The sequence below is a fragment of the Pipistrellus kuhlii genome, unplaced genomic scaffold (genome assembly GCF_014108245.1).
Source record: "Pipistrellus kuhlii isolate mPipKuh1 unplaced genomic scaffold, mPipKuh1.p scaffold_m20_p_23, whole genome shotgun sequence".
Lineage (NCBI taxonomy): Eukaryota > Metazoa > Chordata > Mammalia > Chiroptera > Vespertilionidae > Pipistrellus > Pipistrellus kuhlii.
In genome coordinates this window covers 9889077-9911150 of record NW_023425522.1, presented here as the reverse complement: position 1 = coordinate 9911150, position 22074 = coordinate 9889077, and the positions used below count along the sequence as shown (strand labels likewise).

General features: G+C 46.0%; 1 protein-coding gene across 2 annotated transcripts; it reads left to right on the top strand.

Annotated features, from left to right (window-relative positions):
* Positions 1–6752: 6752 nt before the first annotated feature.
* LOC118726749 (polyunsaturated fatty acid lipoxygenase ALOX15) lies at positions 6753–16000 on the top strand. 2 transcript variants are annotated; one of them, XM_036451872.2, is made up of 14 exons: positions 6753–6953; positions 8609–8813; positions 9107–9188; positions 9304–9426; positions 9580–9683; positions 9867–10027; positions 10647–10790; positions 12179–12388; positions 13991–14077; positions 14175–14344; positions 14520–14641; positions 15214–15314; positions 15453–15620; positions 15727–15999. In XM_036451872.2, the coding sequence occupies exons 1-14, from the start codon at positions 6819–6821 to the stop codon at positions 15904–15906; spliced, it is 1992 nt and encodes a 663-aa protein (XP_036307765.1). In that variant the 5' UTR covers positions 6753–6818; the 3' UTR covers positions 15907–15999. The 2 variants fall into 2 exon arrangements, with proteins under 2 accessions (XP_036307765.1, XP_036307766.1); XM_036451873.2 differs by lacking the exon at positions 6753–6953 and adding an exon at positions 8389–8424 and having other exon boundaries at positions 15727–16000.
* Positions 16001–22074: the final 6074 nt, after the last annotated feature.

Genomic DNA, 22074 nt, shown 5'->3' with positions numbered 1-22074 from the left:
CCTTCATGTTTTTGCTCAGAATTTGAGAGACAGATTCCTCTGAGCCTGCTGGGATAATAAAGCTGTGTAATTCCATTTCTCTAAGCATTACCTGGTTTTACTCCGATCTTCTTCCCCTCCTCCTCCTCCTCCTCCTCCTCCTCCTCCCTCTCCTCTTCCTCCTCCTCCTCCTCCTCCTCCTTCTTCTCCTCCTCCTCCTCCTCCTCCTCCTCCTCCTCCTTCTCCTCCTCCTCCTCCTCCTCCTCCTCCTCCTCCTCCTCCTCCTCCTCTTCCACCTCCTCCTCCTCCTCCTCTTCCTAATTCTCCTCCTCCTAGTCCTTCTCCTCCTCCTCCTCCTCCTTTTCCTCCTCGTCCTCCTTTTGAAATATATTTTATTGAATTTTACAGAGAGGAAAGGAGAGGGATAGAGAGTTAGAAACATTGATGAGAGAGAAACATTGATCAACTGCCTCCTGTACACTACCTACTGGGGATGTGCCTGCAACCAAGGTACATGGCCTTGACCGGAATCAAATCTGGGACCCTTCAGTCCGCAGGCCGATGCTCTATCCACTGAGCCAAACCAGTTAGGGCTCTCTGGTCTTGTATAACATTCTCATGTACCTCAGCAGCCTTCTGGTTTTTTAGGCTAAGAGAAACTACTTTCAGTGGAAGTGGAGTTCTTGAGATGTCATGAGGAAAAGAATTTCCTGAGACTAGCTTGGGAGGATAAGGATTATTTGTTTGGGTGGGAATAAAACCCTGGACTTCCAATGTCCCATTTCCCTTCATCACACCCTGGCAAAAGTCTAACCATGTCTTCAGCAGGGCCAGAATAAAGCCCATTGCCCACAGTTTCTGTTCCATAATTAAAAAATATATATTTTATTGATTTTTACAGAGAGGGATAGAGAGTTAGAAACATTGATGAGAGAGAATCATTGATCAGCTGCCTCTTGCACCACCCCTACTGGGGATGTGCCCGCAATCAAGGTACATGCCCTTGACCAGAATTGAACCCGGGACCTCTATCCACTGAGCCAAACCAGTTTCAGCTCTGCTCTATAATTAAAGTCCAGTCAAGTCCAGCATACTGCATGTGAAGTCCGTACAGGCCAGCAGGAGTCACAGAACAAGAGAGAACAAGATTAAGGGAACTTTTTAGGGATTTTAATTGTAGCTTCTTCAAACTAACTTTTGCAGATTTTCAATGGGGTTTGCTGCCTAGACAACACATTGTTCCCCAGGCTAGACTGACAGGTAAGCACCTCCCCTGCACCACCTGTGCATGTGCCTATTTCCCTCTTCTCTTCTGCTAACAATCCAGTATCTGATGGAGAAAGGGAGAGGTGTTAATCTCCTTGGAGGAACAATGTAGCTTTCTGAAGGTTCCCAGGTGGCCATGCTTACTTACAATGTCCAACTTCCCTTTTCTTTATTTTCTTTATTAATACTAGCTAATAACAATAATAAAACTGACTTACTTAGATGCCCTACTTGATTTACCTATTATTAACTTTTCCTTTTCCCGCTTAAGGCCACAAGTAGGTGAACAATGGAATATTTTGTTCAATAGTGTTAGTCAAGGTGAGTCACAGGTTCTGAGAAAGGTGTCTTTCCCCAGAGATTATAGCAATTGAACTGCCAATTAAAACAAGAACAAACTTTCCAACAGGTAAGAACAGGTAATCACAGAGCATTTGGCTTCCCCAGAGGTCTGGTGTTCATTAAGACTCACTCTCACCCAGCTGGCATGGCTCAGTGATTGAGCTTTAACCTATAAACCAGGAGGTCATAGTTCGATTCCTGGTCAGGGTACATGCTGAGGTTGAGAGCTCGATGCCTAGTTGGTGGAGGTGTGTGTGTGTGTGTGTGTGTGTGTGTGTGTGTGTACAGGAGGCAGCCGATCACTGATCCTCTGTCATCATTGATGTTTCTCTCTTTCTCCCTCTCCCTTAAAAAAAAAAAAAAAAAAAAAAAAAAGACTTGGTCTTATGCTGTCTTTAACCAGAGGACCACACAGGGTGGAGACTGGAGAGGAACCTGCTGGGTTTAGATTTTACCTCTACCTGGCCAACTAAATGTCCTTCAGTAAGACACTTAAATTCTGGGTCTCAATCACCTCACTTGAAAGGATGGGTATTTTATGGATGGTAGGCAGAAGTCACAGGGAATCCTCCCTGCAGCATGAAATATCTTTTATTTCCCTTTCGGGCCTTAAAGAATTGCTAACTTTCATTCATGACTGAGAACGAACAGGATAGGTGCTCTAGACGTTCAGTTGGGGATTTCTCATCCACGTTCTCTGGTCCTGGGTGGTGCAGCACCAGCCTGGCTCCAGGTTCCCAGCGACTGTGGGGAGGGAGCTGGGGTTGCCTGGGACAGGATCTGGGCTGCCTGTACTTCTGGAGGGACAAGCACAGGCCCTGGGGTGGCAGGGATCATCAAGTCCTCGGCCACCTCCATGTGGTCACAGGCAGAGAGTAGACTGGGCCTGCTGAGTAGGCCCAGGATGTGTGGGCATGGAGGGCCCAGGCTAGTGCCAGCCATGGTGGTTTGGTCTTCACCTTGATCTTCACCGAGTAGGAGGACTCAGCGACGCTTTGCTGGAGAGCAAGGGAGGTCTATTTGTACTTTTTAAATGTTCAATTTATTAAACATACATCTATCAATAGAACTTTAATAAATAAACTTTAATATTTAAACAGTGATTGCAAATGTTATCAATTTCCTTAAACAATAACAAATGCAATTACAAATTTAATATGTTTATTTGAATACTCTTTAAACACTACACAAAACAAAAAAATACAATAGTTATAAGCATTATAAACATATATGTACTGTCATTACACTTAAATTTATTTTAAGATACCAACACTGTAGACTTAGTTCATTACTTCATGGTTTCTACTTGCTATTACTTTTCTCTGGGAAGAAGATACTTTTTTAAGGTTGCTCAAATATGTCTTTTGATGTTTTCTTAATGTCACTGAAAAATTGTTAGACTCCCTGCACCCCCAAAGAACATTGTCTCAGAAACTCATATATACCTGGCTATAGAATTGGGCTTCTCAGCAGGTTGATCCATGCTTTGGGCTCTCAAGCTTGTTGAATCTGCCAAGGAGTTATCTTTGTTCCAGTAAAACTTATCCTGTTACCTTAATAAGTCTTTTAATGTTTGTGTCTTCCACTAAATTTGTAGTTTCTGCATCTATAATGATGTATGCCTTTGGTTTCACTTGGGCAGAGTTATGGAACCCCTTGTTCTGTCATTATGATATAGTGACTTACCTTGTTAGCATTAGTTTAAAATTATGCCTATGTTAGTAATGCCATATGGTTAAGGGCCATCTAGTAGATTTGTCTCCTGGGAGAGAGGATTGTGTTTGCACATTTGTGCCCATCTTTAGGACATTTGGCTCACCCAGCATCTCAGGACCCTCTTTCTCCTTGATCCTGGAATAGGAGCAATGCTGATTAACCAGTTAAACTTCCTTTCTACCTGGTTATCATGTGTATGTAGCCACATGTACTGATCTTGGAACACTTCCTATTTTTTTTCTGGGACTATTTAGCTCACACACAATCTTTTGTTTTCATTTTTTTCCCACTGAGCAGTGAAAATGAACACATATCTGTTCATTATAAACATATATGTACTTAGAAGAAACACACATACTCATAATTAGTAATAGTCACTTTCCTATAAATTTGAAAAACTATAAAAAAAAAACCCCTCTCTGTGCCATATCTACTATGAGGATGAAGACCATTCTCAGCAATCACTCTGTGGACATCCCAGAAAATGTGGACATCACTGTGAAAGGATGTATTTTGTGGTGAAATAGAAAGGAACTGGCCACATGATATGTAGTCATGTACAATACGTGATCAAGGCTGTTCCACTGGGCTTCTCTTACAAGATGAGGTCTGTGTACACTCACTTCCCTATTAACACTTGTGGTTATTCAGGAGAATGTTGAAATTAGATGTTTCTTGGGCAAAAAATACACCCGATGAGTTCAGATAGGGTCAGGCATTGCTTGCTCAGTATCTCAAGCCCAGAAAGATGAGATAATTCTTGAAGGAAACCACATTTAAATTGTATCAAGTTCAGCTGCTTTGATTGAGCAAGACACAACAGTTGAAACAAGGATATCAGAAAGTTTTTAGGTGGTATCTATGTTTCTGAAAAAGGAACAGTTCAGCAGGTAGATGAATGAATAAGATTTAAGTTGTCTAACTATAAAAACACCAAGATGCTGAATGATTTGTCACACTTATTTGTCATATTTAAAGATGCAAAGCCTAGCCCTGAGGCTTCTCTAGTTAGCTGATAAAAGGGATTTAAAAACAACTCCTTTATTACCACACGAGTTAGGATGATGATAGGTAGATGAATTTTTAAAATTTTATCTGAGAGTATTTTATTAAAATTAGGGACATGAAACAAGGAAGGACCCAGGATAGAAAACAAAACAAAACAAAACAAAACAACACAACAACAACAACAACAAAACCAGGAGCGAGACTAGGTGGGGCTGCTTTGGCTGGAAATGTCATGGGAAAGAAGTGAACCAAGTTGGTGGCTGCTGTTAGCTCATTGGAGAATCAGAGAAAAAGGGACCTTGGGGACAGGTCCAGGGGGTTAGCCCTGGGATCAGCTACCTCGGCCATTGCTCCCCTGGTTGCAAATCTCATGGGACCCCTTAGACTAGTTTAGGAGTTGCATGCATATGGGGGAGAAAAGGGGGAAGGTAAAGGCTCACAGGTAGATGAATTTTGGACTTTGATGATATAAGAAACCCAAGAAAAGGGCTTAAGACTTGTTTAATGTTACATTAACTTCATATTGTTTAGTAATATGATCACAATCTGGAATATATATTATTTTATATGTTTATATTTATGTCTAGAAAAAGGGCTATTAACATAAAAACACTGAAACCTGTAAAAAAAAAAAAAAGTCCCTAGTCTCTCTCTTTAAAAAAAAAAGAAAGCCTCACATTAAATTTTTTAAAAAACCTTAGAAAATCCTAATATAATCACTCGTATACTTTTTGGTAACAGTTTACAGTAACTACTTTGTAATATTATCATGAAGTTATGCCTTTTACAAACTAATTGTAACAGACACTCTCGGTGCCTAACTCCCAGGCTCTTGTCCTTTCTTGCTTATTGGTGGGTCCCAAATATGTTTGTGTCTTCATCTTTCCTCATGTAATTCAGGGATAAATCCTGGCAAGGTTAGGCTGCTCATGGTGCTTTCATTTCCTTTGCCTCTTTGAAGGATCTGGGTTTGGTGTTCAGTTTTGGCCAAAGATGGGTGAGGGGCAGCTGCTGGATGGTTTCTGGGAAAGGTTCCCCTGCTCTTAGAAAGAGGCACAGGAGGAATGGCTCTTCTTTTCCAAATGGATGTTGCTATGTATTTAGGGGATTATTGAGGTGGTAGCAGGCATTTTGCTAAGGAGGTACTTTATTGAGGAGCTGACTCATGAAGGATGGAAAGACAGAAAAACAAACAAATCCTGGCCTCCTTTGTTTTTTGTTTTTTTTAAACTTAATTTTTACATTTATTTATTAATTTATTTTTAGAAAGAGGGGAAGGGAGAGGGATAGAGAGATTAGCTGCATTCTGCATGGTCCCTACTTGAAATTGAGCCGGTAACCTGGGCATGTGCCAGACCGGGAATCAAACAGGGGACCTCTTGGTTCATGGGTTGATGCTCAACCACTGAGTTATACCAACCAGGCAAACCTTGGCTTCTTGTTGATGCTGTTGAGCCCCGGAGCAAACAACCCTAGAGCCAGTCTGTCCTATGGGCTGCTTCTTTTCTGCAATAATAACCTTTCCTTATTGTTTGAACCATTTTAAAATGTTTTTTTTTGATTAACTGCAACTAATTAATCAATTGATTTTTGGTTATTAACAAGTTACATTTATCTATTGCAAGTAACCTTATTTATTATTTAGTCTTTGCTTCTCAAAAAGTCACAACATAGCCAGTAGAGGCCCCTCCGAATGGACATCTTGCCCTATCAGAACTGTTTGTGACTTCCCTGAGAGTAAAGAGCATACAGGCATGTGCGCATAACCCATGGACAGGCCATAGTGCAGTGAAGGCCTGGGGAGGGGGCAGGAGCAGAGTGGAGGGGATATTGGGGGAAAAAGGAGCATCTGTAATACTTTCAACAATAAAGGTAAAAACAAAAAACAAAAAAGAATTTAATTTTCATCCTGAAGGCAACAGAGAGGCCAGGACTTGTAAGCTAGAGCCTTGCACAGGGCACAGACACAAGCGTTCCCACTTGGTTAAATTAGTTTGGTGGCTGAATGTACCTTCCTCAGGTGCAGACCCGGCCTCCTTGCTTCTTCATCCACCCCTACAGCCCTAAGCATGACCATTGGCAGGGGGGAACCAACCTGGGAGGTCAGTGTGTGTGTGTGTGTGTGTGTGTGTGTGTGTGTGTGTGTGTGTGTGTGTCTACGTGTTCAGATGGTGGGGACTTACCACACACATTCTACCTGCTTGCTGGGCTAGGTGTCAATTTCTTCTTCCTGCTTATTTTCTGCCCCAAACGTCTCTGCTTCCTCATTCCATCTTCCTCCCACAAAGATAAGGGTCTGCACCCAAAACCACATAGTGCCTGCCTTCCTGAGCTGGGGCCCAGGTCTGGGCTGCCCAGAATCGGGTTGATGGAGGCCTTGCAATTCTTCTGTAATTTCCCAGTAAGGCTTTGGGGGGCGGGGCGGGGCGGGGCGGGGTCTTGAGCCCTTTTATTAGGCACCTCCACTCTTCTTCCCACTCAGAAGGCACGAAACTTCTCTGTGGAAGATGGGTGTCTACCGCATCCGCGTGTCCACTGGGTCCTCGCTCTTCGCGGGCTCCGCCAACCAGGTGCAGCTGTGGCTGGTGGGCCAGCACGGGGAAGCCGCGCTCCGGGGGCGCCTGAGGCCCGCGCGGGGCAAGGTGAGCTGGCCCCCACCCTGAGGACCTCACCTACCTGGGAAGAGGCCCAGGAGGATCTCACCTACCTGGGAAGAGGTCCAGGAGGACCTCACCTACCTGGGAAGAGGCCCGCGCTGGGCGGAGCTGGGCACACAGAGAGCGCCCTCTGGCTTCCTTAGGATGGAGAGGATGCTCCTGCAGCCCCTCCTTCACAGAGCGCTCTCTTTTTGCGGAGATCCTGCAGCAGCTGCATGTCTCTGAGCTCTTCTATTTTGTTTAGAAAAGAGGAAGGGAGGGATGAGGGAGAGAAAAAGATGGGGGTCAGAGAGAGAGAGAGAAAAGAGAGAGAGAGAGAGAGAGGAGAGGACCAGATTTTGTTCTTGTATGTGTCCTAATCGGGGGTGGACCTGGGTCTTTGGGGCGTCAGGTCACGCTCTAACCTACTGAGCTACCTGGAGAGGGATGCTGCCTCCATTCGGAAACTCTATTTCGAACCTTTTCCACCGAGGCGGGGAGGAGAGGAGAAACTAAGAGCTGAATTTCCTGATCCCTTCCCCTCTCTCATCACATCTGCCGGTTCGGCCCGGGCTCCTGTTACTTTTCTTCCCCGTTTCCTATCCCCACTTTTCCGTCGCCCACCCCGCTCTTTCCAGGACCTCCAGATCCGGAAGTCTGTCCCGCAGGTGCCTCAAAGGAACTTGCCCAAGCGAGGTCTCCCCTTTCCCACCCCCACCCCTCTCCCCTTGCCTTCCTGGAGGTGTTACGCCAGCGTCCCGCTCTGTTCACCTGGAACCAAGAATCAAGCGTTGTCAATTCTGCCTCCTGTTCATCTCTGGCTTCCGAGTCCGGATGCCCAACCCACCCCCGACCACCAGTGCCACCTTCCTCCTCTTCCCCAGCCTGCCAGCTTCCTCTCTTGCCCTTCCAGCCCCTCTGCAGACAGATCGATTTCATCGAAATTCACCCTCAGCCTCATAAGACCTCCCCACAGACATCTGAATGGCTTCTGCCGGTTCTCAGCACCACCTTCTTGGCTTACCCTTGAGACTGTTCAGGATCTAGTCATGCTCATCTCCCACGCACTTTGTGCTGCACTCACCCTCCACGCTCTCGCTTCCTCTCCTTGGCACGCATTTCTCCAACCTTTCCTCTCTCTCACTTTCCCTGGCTAATCCCTTCACACCCAGAGGTCTCTGCTCACACCTAGCAGAGGGGGCGCCAGGGTCTCTGGGCTGTAAGTGCCTGGTCAACAGTGTATCTCCCAGAGCAACTGTGGGCTCGCCTGTGGCAGTGCCCCGCTCAGTGCTGGGTTGGATCAATGATGACGAGGAGGAAAGAGGAGGAAAGAGGAGAATAGAGGAGAATAGAGGAGAATAGAGGAGAACAGAGGAGAACAGAGGAGAGACAGGGCAGGAAGGCGTGCATCTTCTCTGCTCTGCTCACCCCGGGCTGAAGAACTCCATGACCCATAATGGGGACATGGGAACACCTGGTCAGGGTGCTCTCTTTCTCTGTTTGATTATTTTTGCTGCGCTTTCCCAGAGGCCCAGCCAAAGGGCCAGGGCGGGGAGCTGGGCTCAGTTCCAGCTGAAGGGCCAGGACGCGGAGCTGGGCTCAGTCCCAGGCTCTACTTCCTGTGATGGCCCTGGATGCTGAGCCTCTTGTGTTACCTGCAGGAGACAGAGTTTCAGGAGGATGTGAAGGAGTACCTAGGGCCCCTGCTGTTTGTGAAAATGCGCAAAAAGCAATTGCTACAGGATGACGCCTGGTTCTGCAACTGGATCTCCGTGCAGGGCCCTGGGGCCAGTGGGGAGGAGTACCTGTTCCCCTGCTACCGCTGGGTGGAGGGCAGTGGCATCCTGAGCCTCCCAGAGGGCACAGGTGAGCTCAGGGTGGGGTGTGAGGAGGCCTCTGGGCTTCAAGAGAAGCTGGAGTGGGGAGAGGAGGAGAGGGAACAGGGTGTGAGGGCAGGAACATGAGGGCTGGGTCTTTTTTCCTTTGGGAAGAGGTAGATTGCTGGAGTTGGCAGCAGGATGGGGAGGGGCATGATGCTGAAAGCTCACCCCTCCCCTTCAAGGGTGAACTGAGAAAGCACCTCTGGCAGGGACAGGGGAAGGGTCTCAGGAGAAGCCTCATTGTCCATGCCCTTGTCCTTTCCCTCCTTCCTCCACTAGGCCGCACGTTGGTAGATGACCCTCAAGGCCTGTTCAAGAAACACAGGGAGGAGGAGCTGGAAGAGAGAAGGAAGCTGTACAAGTTAGCCTAACCCTGCCCCTGATAATCCCCCCCCCCCCCCCCCCGCCGCCCCCAACCTGGCAGTGAGTCCTGGCTCTTCCTGGCATCAATGCCTGATTTCATTTCTGCACCACAGATGGGGTAACTGGAAGGATGGGTTAATCCTGAATGTGGCTGCGGACAATTTATGTGACCTCCCGCAAGATGAGAGGTTTCTGGAAGACAAGAGAGCTGACTTTGAGTCTTCACTGGCTGTGGGGTGAGAACAGTGTGGGCTGGAGGAAAGGGAGTTATCTTGATCCAGGGGCTCTTATGCACTGAACAGAGCTGGATTAGCCTAAGGGGGTGCTGATAGTTACAATGTGTGATTTTGAGACTAACTTTCAAATGCTTCACCTATCCTTACCTGAAGGCTGGCCAAATTAGCTGTCAAAGACTCTCTAAATGTTCTTGTTCCCTGGAATGATCTGGATGACTTCAACAGGATCTTCTGGTGTGACCACAGCAAGCTGGCTGGTTAGTATTCCTATCTCAGTACTTCTCCCAGGACCCTTTTCACCCAATCTAGGGAACCAGGGCTGGGAGACCTGAGTTGTTTGGTTTCTCTGGTGGGCTAGATGCAAGAGGGAATGGTTTGGTGGGGTTTAGAAGAACCAGGGCACCAGATCTCACAGCCTGTTCCACAACTGCCACCCTCAGAGAAGGTGAGGGATTCCTGGAAGGAGGATGCCTTATTTGGGTACCAGTTTCTCAATGGTGCCAACCCCATGCTGCTAAGGCGCTCCAGTGGCATTCCTGCCCGCCTAGTGTTCCCTTCAGGGATGGAGGAGCTGCAGGCCCAGCTGGAGCAGGAGCTGAAGGTATGGACATGATGGCCCAAAGGAGGCCACACAGTGAAATGGGAGTGTGGTCTGTGTTTATGCTGCTCCAGGTCCCACTATGAGCCCAATTTGCCCCCAGATGCAAGAGGGAATTCTATAGGGGAAATCTTGGGGGTGTGACACCACATGGCCTTCCCACTCAACTGAGAAAAGCATATTGTGGAGGAAGAGTGTGAGATGGGTGATAGATGCAATCAAAATGAAGAAATAACTGGGCCTTGGTACTAAGGATTTGGGGGAGTCTGTAGTAAGAGAATCAGATGGGTTGGACAGACAAAATTCCTGGATTATAGGGTGAGACAGACTTGGGTTTGAACCCTGGCTGTGCTGTTTCCAAACTGTGTGACTTCAGGCAAGTTATCTATCTTATTTTATCATATTTCCTTAAAAAACAAACAAACAAAAAACCACCCCAAAACCCTGGATTTAATTCAAGTGTTTGTAAGACTTATGTGAAGCAATAGCATTTGATTCATTACCTGTTACAAAGTAGGTGATGGAGATAAGTTAGTTTCCTTCTAGTTCTTCTTCCTTTGGGGAATCAGGGTGGGAAGTAGATGCCTTATACTGATAGTCCTCACTCTCTGCCCCCATTCAGGGAGGCACGCTGTTTGAAGCCGACTTCTCCCTGCTGGATGGGATCAAAGCTAATGTCATCCTATGTAGCCAGCAATACCTGGCTGCCCCTCTGGTCATGCTGAAACTGCAGCCTGATGGGAAACTCTTGCCCATGGTCATCCAGGTGAGAGGACCCAGGATTTCTGCTCCCTGGTGTTTGGCCCTCTCAGCTCAGCCCTTCACCCAAATTCATTGAGGATTCACTTGTGCTAAAGCACTGGAGATGGCAGTATAGGAGGCAATGGGCAAAGGCAGAAAGGTGCGGTCTAGCTGGAGAGAGAGACTGGGAAAATCTAAATGTGCTCCAGTACTGAGGAAGTACCCAAAGGTGGAGAGAGTGTGGGAGGGGTCATGGGAGGTGGGTTGGGCATAGCTGTGGCAAAGGAGCAGGACCTCTTCCCAGGGGAAAATGGGTTGGGCAGTGAGGCTGATGTGTGCAGAGTATGAGAAGTTAGATTGTCAGTGGACCATTGGTCTGGAGTGGTGAGGGGTAATGTGAGGGCCCAGATTGTAGTGGGCAGTGGATACCAAATCAAGGAGTATGAATATAGGAAGTTGGTGTTGGCTGTTGTGAACCATGTTATAGACACATTCTATGGGTCATTTTGTTTAGGATGGATTGGAGAAGGGAGATTTTAATCCGGATATTAGGTTGTCATGCTACAGCAATTGCCCAAGATGGGGGTAATGGACTCAAGTTGTGGAGAATAGCTGTGGGTGTGCAGAGGAAAGCTATATGGGCATGCAGAGGAAGATTAAACTGGCCTGGATTCAAGGAAAGAGAAAAGGAAGAGTTAGGCAAGACACCTGCGGAAATAGGACAAATAAAGAGGAAAAGGTGCTCAGATGGGCTTTTGTCTGGCCAATTATGAGGGAATTAGAGGCCTGATGCATGAAATTTGTGCAAGAGTAGACCTTCCTTGACCCAGCTGGGGCACTGGCTTCCCTCTGGCACCTGGGACACAGGCTTCCCTCTGGCCACTGGCAGACACCCGGGACCCAAGCTTCTCTTACAGCCCCTGTTCATCTGGAAGGTCATCCTGAAGGATGTCTGGTCTAATTAGCATATTATGTTTTCATTATTATAGAGGGGGTGACACTCCAATTATTACATCTAGCCAGTTACTAGCTGAGAACTGGAGACTTAATCTGTTGAATAGGGATGGTGCTGAAAGATTAGGGAGAAGCTGAAATTTCTGAAAAAGTGTGGGATAAAGGAAGCAGAAGGTTTGAATCTTCTCCACACGGAGGGGAGTGAAAGGGGAAGTGGAGGCCAGGAAGTTGGTAGAAGTGGAGCTTCTGCAGAAGCAGAAGCAGCTTGTACAATGTTAATGCACTGAGTGGGTAGGAAAGTCAGGAGAAGGAATAGTGGCTACTGGGAGTAGCAGCAGTGAGATGGAGAAAGCTAAATAAATCTGGGAAGAAGGGAGGGGTTAAATATGCAAAGGAGGGGGGATCTGCTGGGCACCTGGGCACTCATCCTCTTTTCCCCACACTGTATCCTTGCTCCAGCTCGAATTGCCACGCACGGGATCCCCACCACCAACACTTTTCCTGCCCACGGATCCCCCGATGGCCTGGCTCCTGGCCAAATGCTGGGTCCGTAGTGCTGACTTCCAGCTTCACGAGCTTCTCTCTCATCTTCTGAGGGGACATTTGATGGCTGAGGTTATTGCTATGGCCACCATGAGATGCCTTCCATCCATACATCCTATCTTCAAGGTAATACCTTATCCCCTTCTCTCCTGCCTCTGCCTCTGCCCCATGTCACAGTCCGATGTTTGGAGGTACCCTCTCTGTAGAATCTAAGAGAGAAGCGAAATGCCAACCAATGAGAGACAAGGGAGCAAGAGAGTGAGGTGGCTTGTTCTGCATTTTTAACAGGGTGACATCACCTCCGAAGGAGGTGGAAATGATTCATTGGCAAGGTGGGGGATGCAAGGGTGGGAGGTGACAATGTATGAAGCACAGATTGATGAACATACAGTATATAGACAGTGCCCACAAATGACTGAGGATTCCATCTCAAAAGGGAAGACCAAGCAAATAACATAGTAGTCTTTTCCAGCCAGTTTTGATCTGTCCTATTATAAAATAGTAACACACAGACCAGTTAGACATACTCAGGTCCACAACAGTGGCCGGTTTGTTTTATTTAACAGACAATTTGAATTGAGTATTCACCCATTAACTTTTCTTCTTGGGTGCCTCCAATGTTGCAAGAACCATTCTAGATGATTGTGATTTTGGAAATGTTCATGTCCACTTTGGGCTACCATCCAATAAAGACTGTACTATGACAGATCAGCTGTGCCAAGTGCAATGCAGAGAATCAAAGCAGAACGATGTGATGTGGAGTTCAGACTGAGTGGCTAGGAAAGGCTACCATGTTGAGATGACATAGAGAATGAGGCTCTTATGAGCCAGCCTTGAGATGATCAAGGTGCACATTGTCCTGGGCAGAGGGAACAGCTGAGAACAGTGCAGAGGTCCCAAGGCAGGAGCAAGCCTGGCATGTTTGAGGAAAGGAAAGGAGGTGAGTGTAATGGATAAAAGGGAGAAGGGAGGAGAGGAAGGTCTGCAGGTAGGTGGGGTAGAGCATGCATTCCAGTGGAGGCAATTAAACTCCTCACAGGGGGTGAAAGTGAGTCCAGAACCATGGAAAAGTTCTAGGGTGCAAAAACATAGAATATTTTATGTATAAAGCACATATATACAGCTCTATCTTGTTTGGCTCAGTGGATAGAATGTTGGCCAACAGACTAAAGGGTTTCAGGTCAAGGGCACATACTGGGTAGTGGGCTCAATCCCCAGTAGTGGGTGGGCAGGAGGCAGCCAATCAATGATTCTTTCTCATCATTGATGCTTCTATCTCTCTCCATCCCCTTTCTCTCGGAAGTCAATGAAAAAATAAATAAAGGACACACACACACACACACACACACACACACACACACACAACATAACAGATATATTATGTGCAGCATTAAAATTTCAATGGTTGAGGGGAGACAAAACACTATCTGAAAAGGCTCTGCAGAGGAGTGGATAATGAAAAAGGTTGAGAAACATTGAACTAGAACTTGAACAGTCTAATATGAAAAGGGAAGGAGAATTATTTCTTCCCATTATGCAGCCATTATTCAATGGTTTGTGGAATGAATTACAATTTGACTGAACACTCTTGGTGTCGAGGGACCACTGAACTTCATGGCTCTGCTTTTCCTGAAGACCTGGCACCTTTCCTGTTCTTCACTTTCAATTTTCTGCAGGAACTTGCCACAGGTCTCTCCTGACTTGTTCTTCCCTGCTCTCTTCCTCCAGCTGATAATCCCCCATCTGCGATACACCATGGAAATTAATGTGCGGGCCAGGACTGGGCTGGTCTCCAAACATGGCATTTTTGACCAGGTATGAAGAGAGAAGGGGGCTTCTGGGGCTCATGCTCCATCTGGCACTGGCCTCCGACAGGTGGAATTGCCTGACCCTGCCCATCCTTGCTTCTCAGGTGGTAAGCACCGGTGGGGGTGGCCATGTGGATCTGCTTAGGCGCGCTGGACCCTGTTTAACCTATAGATCATTGTGTCCCCCTGATGACCTGGCTGACCGGGGGCTTCTGGGAGTCAAGTCTTCTTACTATGCTCAGGATGCTCTGCGGCTCTGGGAAATCATGTATCGGTGAGGCAACGGGAAGGCAGGGCTTGGGGGGAGGGTGGGCAGTCAGGGAGTCGCTTGAGAGACCAGGTGACCTATGTTGGAGGGCTGGGTGCCCTGACCTGGCCATCTGGGCAAGGAGCACATGGCCTGGAGGCTCCCTGTGAGCTTCAGCTCTCTTGGCCCAACCCCTTGACAGCTATGTGGAGGGAATTGTGAGTCTTCACTTTAAGACGGACAACGCGGTGAAAGAGGACCTGGAACTGCAGAGCTGGTGTCAAGAGATCACTGAAATTGGCCTGCGAGGGGCCCAGGACCAAGGTGAGTTGAGTCCCTGCCCTGAGAATGCCAGTGAGGATGATTCCTCTTGGGAACATCCCCAGAATCTACCCTGCTTCTATGAAACTTCCCAGTAGCATGTCCAAGCCCTATTAAAATGCCCAATGGCCTTTTCAGGTTCTTTTGCAAGAAGAATCCTGCTAAGTCCCAGGTGCAGTGGGACCAGTGGTTGCTCATAAATGCTTTACAACTGGCTCTCTGTGGAAAAAAAATAAAGAAATAAAGCCCTGATTTGTAGCATTTGCCCATTTCATGGTGTAAATATTTTCACTATAGCTCTTGTTGTGATGTCACCAGCTTTCTACATACCTGAAAATTTAACATATCTCACTCTTGTGAGCCAGTGTGAGCCATACCAGTACCCCATTGAGTAGGGTCCTCCCAGAAGATGTCCCCGTTTCTCCTACCACAACTCATGCTCATGTCAGTGTCCACAATAGTTCCTCTGAGTCCCTGACACCCTTTCTTTTCGCTCGTATTCTTCCTGCTCAGCCTCTCTGAGCTCTGTTTCTGTTCCTGGCCTCCCAGCTTCTAACTGTCCTTACCTCTTGCAGGATTTCCCATGTCCTTAGAGTCCCGAAACCAACTTTGCCACTTTGTCACCATGTGCATCTTCACCTGCACTGGCCAGCACTCTTCCGTTCACCTGGGCCAGGTACTTGTTATAGGGGGGCAGTGGGCATTTGCACTTGGAGTGGTAGTGGGGGCAGCGGTGGGGGTGGGTGTGGGTATTCAGGTGGTTAAAGGATTTTTATGCTTAGCAGTTTCATTCTAGATATCTTCCTCTTCTTAGCTGGATTGGTATGCTTGGATCCCTAACGCACCCGGCACCATGCGGCAGCCCCCACCGACCACCAAGGATGTGACACTGAAGACGGTGATGGCAACACTGCCCAACTTTCATCAGTCTTCTCTCCTGATGTCCATTACCTGGCAACTGGGCAGACATCAGCCCGTTAGAGTGAGAGCCGGGTGGCCTGGTCCCTAAGGAAGGGGGCAGCTGTGGGGAGGTGTGGGGCTCCCAACTGGGGTTCATAGGCTCTCAGCTGCTTCTGTCTCTATCTCAGGTGCTTCTGGGCCAGCATGAGGAGGAGTACTTTTCAGGCCCGGAGCCCAAAGCCGTGCTGAAGAAGTTCAGGGAGGAGCTGGCTGTCCTGGATAAAGAAATTGAGATCCGGAATGCAAAGCTGGATATGCCCTACGAGTACCTGCGACCCAGCATAGTGGAAAACAGTGTGGCCATATGAGCACCCCGGCCTGTGATTGTTCAGCATCTCTTCCCCCCAACCCTCAGTCCCATCCCTTAGAGTTTTTAGTCTTCCTGTCCCCAACCACGCCCCCTTCTATCTCCACCCTCCCTAGAGCAGTGTTTTTCAACCTTTTTTGGGCAAAGGCACACTTGTTTCATGAAAAAAATCACGAGGCACACCACCATTAGAAAATGTTAAAAAATTTAACTCTGTGCCTATATTGACTATATATAAAGTAATTCTCTTGAATAGGAATCAAATAAACACAAAGAAAGTATTTTATAATTACTTTATTATGAAATATTAAGTAAACAAAATAGTGAAAAATTATAAAATTCTTGTCTTGTCTGCACCTACGGCACACCAGGCAACATCTAGTGTGCCGCGGAACAGCGGTTGAAAAACGCTGCCCTAGAGAGTCACCTTTTCTCTGTGTCTGTCCACAGTGAACACATTTTACTCTAGACTCACCACTAGGGGGCTCATTTCCTCCTTATCCCTCCCACTTTTCCGATTGTCCTCCCCTCCTCCCTCATCATTGGGTTCTCCCAAAGGGCAGGTAGTAGTCACACATATATCAACTGTTTCTTTGGATTAGGGCAATAATACTCCACATGTTTATAATTTTGAGTTTAACAATAAAAAATATTTTAGACTAATTAAAGAAAATAATTTAGATAAAACTCTACTAAATCAAACACTGGCAAAACAGTATATAGGATGTCTTTTCAACTCGGTGGGATTTAACAGGTCCTGAAGCCAGACACAACACATTGACATGGAAATTCTCACTTTGTGGCTCACTTAGAAAATGATACGTGGAAGTAAAGTGGTTAAATTGAAGAAGCTGCTCCCAGCTGGAGGGATTTGGCCATGGGGCTTTAGGCTGAGGGGTCCATACTTATAAACCATTTGCAGGTCCCCAGCCGGGAGGCTCCAAATAAAGATAATGAATGGGAAAGATAGTAAAAATCTCGTGCTTATTTTTAATGAGTGACAACAAAGGAATTAATAAATTCCAACTTCTGTATCTTATTAAATTTTGAAAAATTAAACTTGGAAGTTTCTGTCTTTTTTTTTATCCCCCCAAATATATTTTTATTGATTTCAGAGCAGCTGGGATAGGGAGAGAGAGATAGAAATGTCAATGATGAGAGAGAATCATTGATCAGCTGCCTCCTGCACACATTAATGGGGATCGAGCCCATAACTAGGCTATGTGCCTTGGCTGGAATTGAGCCCAAGATCCTTCAGTTCGTAGGCCAATGCTTCACTGAGTCAAACCAGCTAGGGGGGAAGTTTGTTTCTTAATATGATCATCTATGGATAAATATTTTTAAACCTTTATTGTTGAGAGTGTTACAGATGTCCCATCTTTTCACTTCACTTGCCCCCTGTACCTTGTTCCTCCTCACCCTAGTGGGTAATCACCCTATTGTCTGTGAAATGAATTATTTCCAATTTATCAATACTACCTTTGCCTTATATATATACTTTATTTTTATTTTATTTATTTTTTTCAAAGTCAATATAAAAATACATTTTATTGATTTTTTAATTTTTTAATTTTTTACAGAGAGGATGGGAGATAGGGATAGAGAGTTAGAAACATTGATCAATTGCCTCCTGCACACCCCCTACTCTGAATGTGCCCCTCAACCAAGGTACCTGCCCTTGACCAGAATCAAACCTGGGACCCTTGAGTCTGCAGGCCAATACTCTATCCACTGAGCCCAACTGGTTAGGGCCAAAGTCAATTTTTATAATATGTTTTATGTGCCTGAAAAAATTTATATTCCAGACCAGCTGGTGTGCTCAGTGGATAACTGTTGACCTATGAACCAGAAGGTCACAGTTCAATTTTGAGTCAGGCACATGTCCCAGTTGTGGGCTCAATTCCCAGTGGGGAATGTGAAAGAGGAAGCTGATAGATTGTTCTCTCTTATCATTAACTAGTGGCCCGGTGCACCAAATTCGTGCATAGAGGGGGGTATTTCTCTCAGCCCAGCCTGTACCCTCTCCATTTGGGGACATACCTCTCACAATCTGGGACTGCTGCCTCCTAACTGCCCCTAACCTCTCTGCCTGCCTGCCTGATTGTCCCTAACCCCTCTGCCTGCCTGCCTGATCACCCCTAACCTCTCTGCCTGCCTACATGATGGTGCATAATTGCTTCTGCCTGCCTGCTGGATCATGCCTAATTGCCCTCACCTGCTGGCCTGATCTTGCCACCAATGGCTCTCCGCTGCTGGCCAATTTGTTTCTGATATGTTGGTTTCTTTGCTAGTCAGCGTCAAAAGCTCCACCTCCTAGACAGCCATTGGTTCTTCACAGCACCCACATTTGGTTCTGATTGGTTGGTTCCTATGTCAATCAACATCAAAACCTACATCTCCTAGGCAGCCATTTGCTCCTCATAGCACCCAAATTGTGTTCTGATTGGTCTGTTCCTATGCCAGTCAGCATCTCTGGGCCTATCAACAGGGCCTGATCAGAAAGGGAGGGCTGATCAGCAGCCTGAGTGGAGGCCTGGATAGAATGGAGGAGTGGCTGCTGGCCAGACTGGGAGAGAAAGAGAGAGGCAAGTGATGATCAAAAGTTGCCACAGAGGCAACAGATCAGTGCCTGCTTCCCTCTTCAGGCCTCTCTGGCCCTGATTCGCAGCCCCTTCAGCAGTCAGTGCTGGGGCAACCCAGCTCTGATTTTAGGACTGACTTCTGGTTGGTTGAGCCTCAGTGGTGACCTGTGGTTACAACTTAGGGATTTTATTTTATTTATTTATTTATTTTTTTATTAAGGTATTATATGTGTACATATCTTACCATTGTGCCCCCCCCTTCCCATAAATGCCCTCCCTCCCAGAGTTTTGTGTGCATTGGTTATGCTTATATGCATGCATACAAGTCCTTTGGTTGATCTATTATCTCCCTACCCTCCCCACTATAATTTGACAGTTTGTTTGTTGCTTTACTGTCTCTGTAGCTATCTTTTTAGTCATCAGTTTATAATGTTCTTTATTATCCATATATGAGTGAGATCATGTGGTGTTTTTCTTTCATATACTGGCTTATTTCACTCAGCATAATGTTCTCCAATTTCATCCAGGTTGCTGCAAATGATAAGAATTCCTTCTTTTTTATAGCAGCATAGTAGTCCATTGTATAGATGTACATAGTTTTTTGATCCAATCATCTTCTGACGGGCACCTAAGCTATTTCCAAATCCTAGCTATTGTAAATTGTGCTGCTATGAACATAGGGGTGCATATATCCTTTTTGATTGGTGTTTCTAGTATTCCTAGGAGTGGGATTACTGGGTCAAATGGGAGTTCCATTTTCAGTTTTTTGAGGAAACTCCACACTGTTCTCCATAGTGGTTGCCCCAGTCTGCATTCTCACCAGCAGTGCATGAGGGCTACTTTTTCTCCTCATCCTTGCTAACACTTGTCGTTTGTTGATTTGTTGATGATAGCCATTCTGACAGGCATGAGATGGTACTGCATTGTCGTTTTGATTTGCATCTCTTGGATAATTAGTGACTTTGAATATGTTTTCATGTGCCTCTTGGCCTTCCTTCTGTCTTCTTTTGAAAAGATTCTATTTAGGTCCATTGCCCATTTTTTAATTGGATCATTTATCTTCCTTTTATTAACTTGTATAAGCTGTTTGTAGATGTTGGAGATTAAGCCTTTATCAGTGATAACATTTGCAAATATGTTCTCCCATACAGTGGGCTTTCTTGTTATTTTGTTGATGGTTTCTTTTGCTGTAAAAAAGCTTTTTATTTTGATGCAGTCCTATTTGTTTATTTTCTCTTTAGCTTCCATTACCCACGACTCAGGGATTTTATATATTAGGATGCTTCTCTCTCTCTCTCTCTCTCTCTCTCTCTCTCTCTCTCTCTCTCCAACCCCCGTTCAATAAAATATACATATATATATATATATATATATATATATATATATATATATAGCAGGAGTTTTATTCTTTAATATGCATACAGCAAATTCCTTATACAATCAAAGAAATGGTTTCTCTTTCAGGCATCTGACTCTTATCAAAAGAAAAATCCAGGGGAGAAACCAAGATGGTGGCATAGGTAAACACCTAACTGCAGCCTTGCACAACAATTCCAAAAATACAACTAAAATACAAAATGGACATTATCTAGAACCACAGGAAAGCTGGCTGACTGGAAATTCTACAACTAGAAGGAACGAGAAAACCAGAAGGAAAATCAGAGGAGCTGTAAAAGCCTAAGGTATATAGACATGGTGTGCGTGTGTAGAGAGGATGGAGCTGGAGAGGAGGGGGCAGCTGAGTGACTGGCTGGCATTCTCTATCGCACATGTGTCAAACACAAGGCCCGCGGGCCAAATCCGTCCCGCCAGGCCTTGCAATGTGGCTCGCACCGCACTGTCATCACTGCACTCTGCTGCGTTTCCATCACAATGACAGTTTATGACTGTTCAGTAAACCATTCGGCCTGCAATTTAGGCTGGATTTTAGATTTTGGCCCCTTCTCTGATTGAGTTCGACACCCCTACTCTATCGGGAAGGAGATAAAAGCTCTGGACTGCACTGATCCCCAGTTCCGATTGCACTGAACCCCAGTTCTGGGTGAGAACCTGGGGACCCAGGCTCATACAGAGGGAATCTGGGCTGTAAGGTCGAAATTCAGGAAAGTGGTGAAAGGCAGAGCCCCAGAGCCATGCATGTGAATGTGCGCAGAGGATGGATTGTTTTCTGTGCTGCTAGACTGCCCTAGCGGGAAGGAGACAAAAGCTCTGGACTGTGCTGATCCCCAGTTCCAACTGCATTGAACCCCAGTTCTGGGACAGACCCTGGGGACCCAGGCTTATACAGAGGGAATCTGGGCTGTAAGGTGGAAACTCAGGGGAGTGCTAAAGGCAGAGCTCTGGAGGCACACAGGTGAATGCGTGCAGAGGATGGACTGTTTACTGTGCTGCTGGATTGCCTTAGCAGGAAGGAGACAAAAGCTCTGGACTGCACTGAACCCCAGTTCTGAGCTCATTAGGGGAGAGACTAGACTATCTGGTAGTGGGCAAAACTCAAGGGTGCCTTTCTCTCAGAGGTGCTTGCAGCGAGTACCAAAAGACACTGAGAAACACTGAGACTCAGGAACCTCATAGGGCAGGCCTGATGGGAAGCCAAGTCTGTAGGCTCCAACTTAAACTCCACCCAATCCAAGATGAGCACAGAGGCTTTTGTAATTTTGCAAGTCTAGTCGAATAAGGCTGTCTCCTGGCATAGACACAGCTGATCCTCACAGCCAATTGGTCTGGAGATCAGTTCCTTCCAGTGACACCAACAACAATCAAGACTTAACTACAACAAGGCTGTATACGCAGTCCACAAAGGGGTGCACCAAGAGTGTCCACCTCAGGTAACTGGGAGGTTGACCCACTGAACCATATAGGACACCTTAGCACACAAAGCCACCCTACTAACTCAGGGAAGCAGCGAAAATGAGGAGAGAAGGAAACAGATCACAAACGAAAGAAATGGAGGAGAACAAGCGACTGGATATAAAGTTCAAAACCACGATTATAAGGTTTTTCAAGAATTTCCTAGAAAAGGCTGATAAATTTAGCGAGATCCTTGAGAATATGAAATAGACCCTCAAAAATATGGAAAAGGACTAACTAGAAATTAAATATACACTGATTGAAATAAAAAATATTATCCAGACACCCAACAGAAAATTACAGGAACACAAGAATCAAGTCAAAGATTTGAAATGCAAAGAAGCAAAAATCACTCAACTGGAAAAGCTAAAAGAAAAAAGAATCCAAAAATTTGAAGATAGTGTAAGAAGCCTCTGGGACAACTTTAAGCATACCAACATGAGAATTATGGGGGTGCCAGAAGAGAGAGTGCAAAATACTGAAAACTTATTTGAAGAAATAATGATTGAAAACTTCCCACACCTGGTGAAAGAAATAGACTTATAAGTCCAGGAAGTGCACAGAACACCAAACAAAAGGAATCCAAAGAGGACCACACCAAGACACTTCATAATTAAAATCCCAAGAGCAAAAGACAAAGAGAGAATATTAAAAGTAGCAAGAGAAAAACAGATAGTTACCTACAAGCGAAGCACCCATATGATTGTCAGCTGATTTCTCAACAGAAACTATGCAGG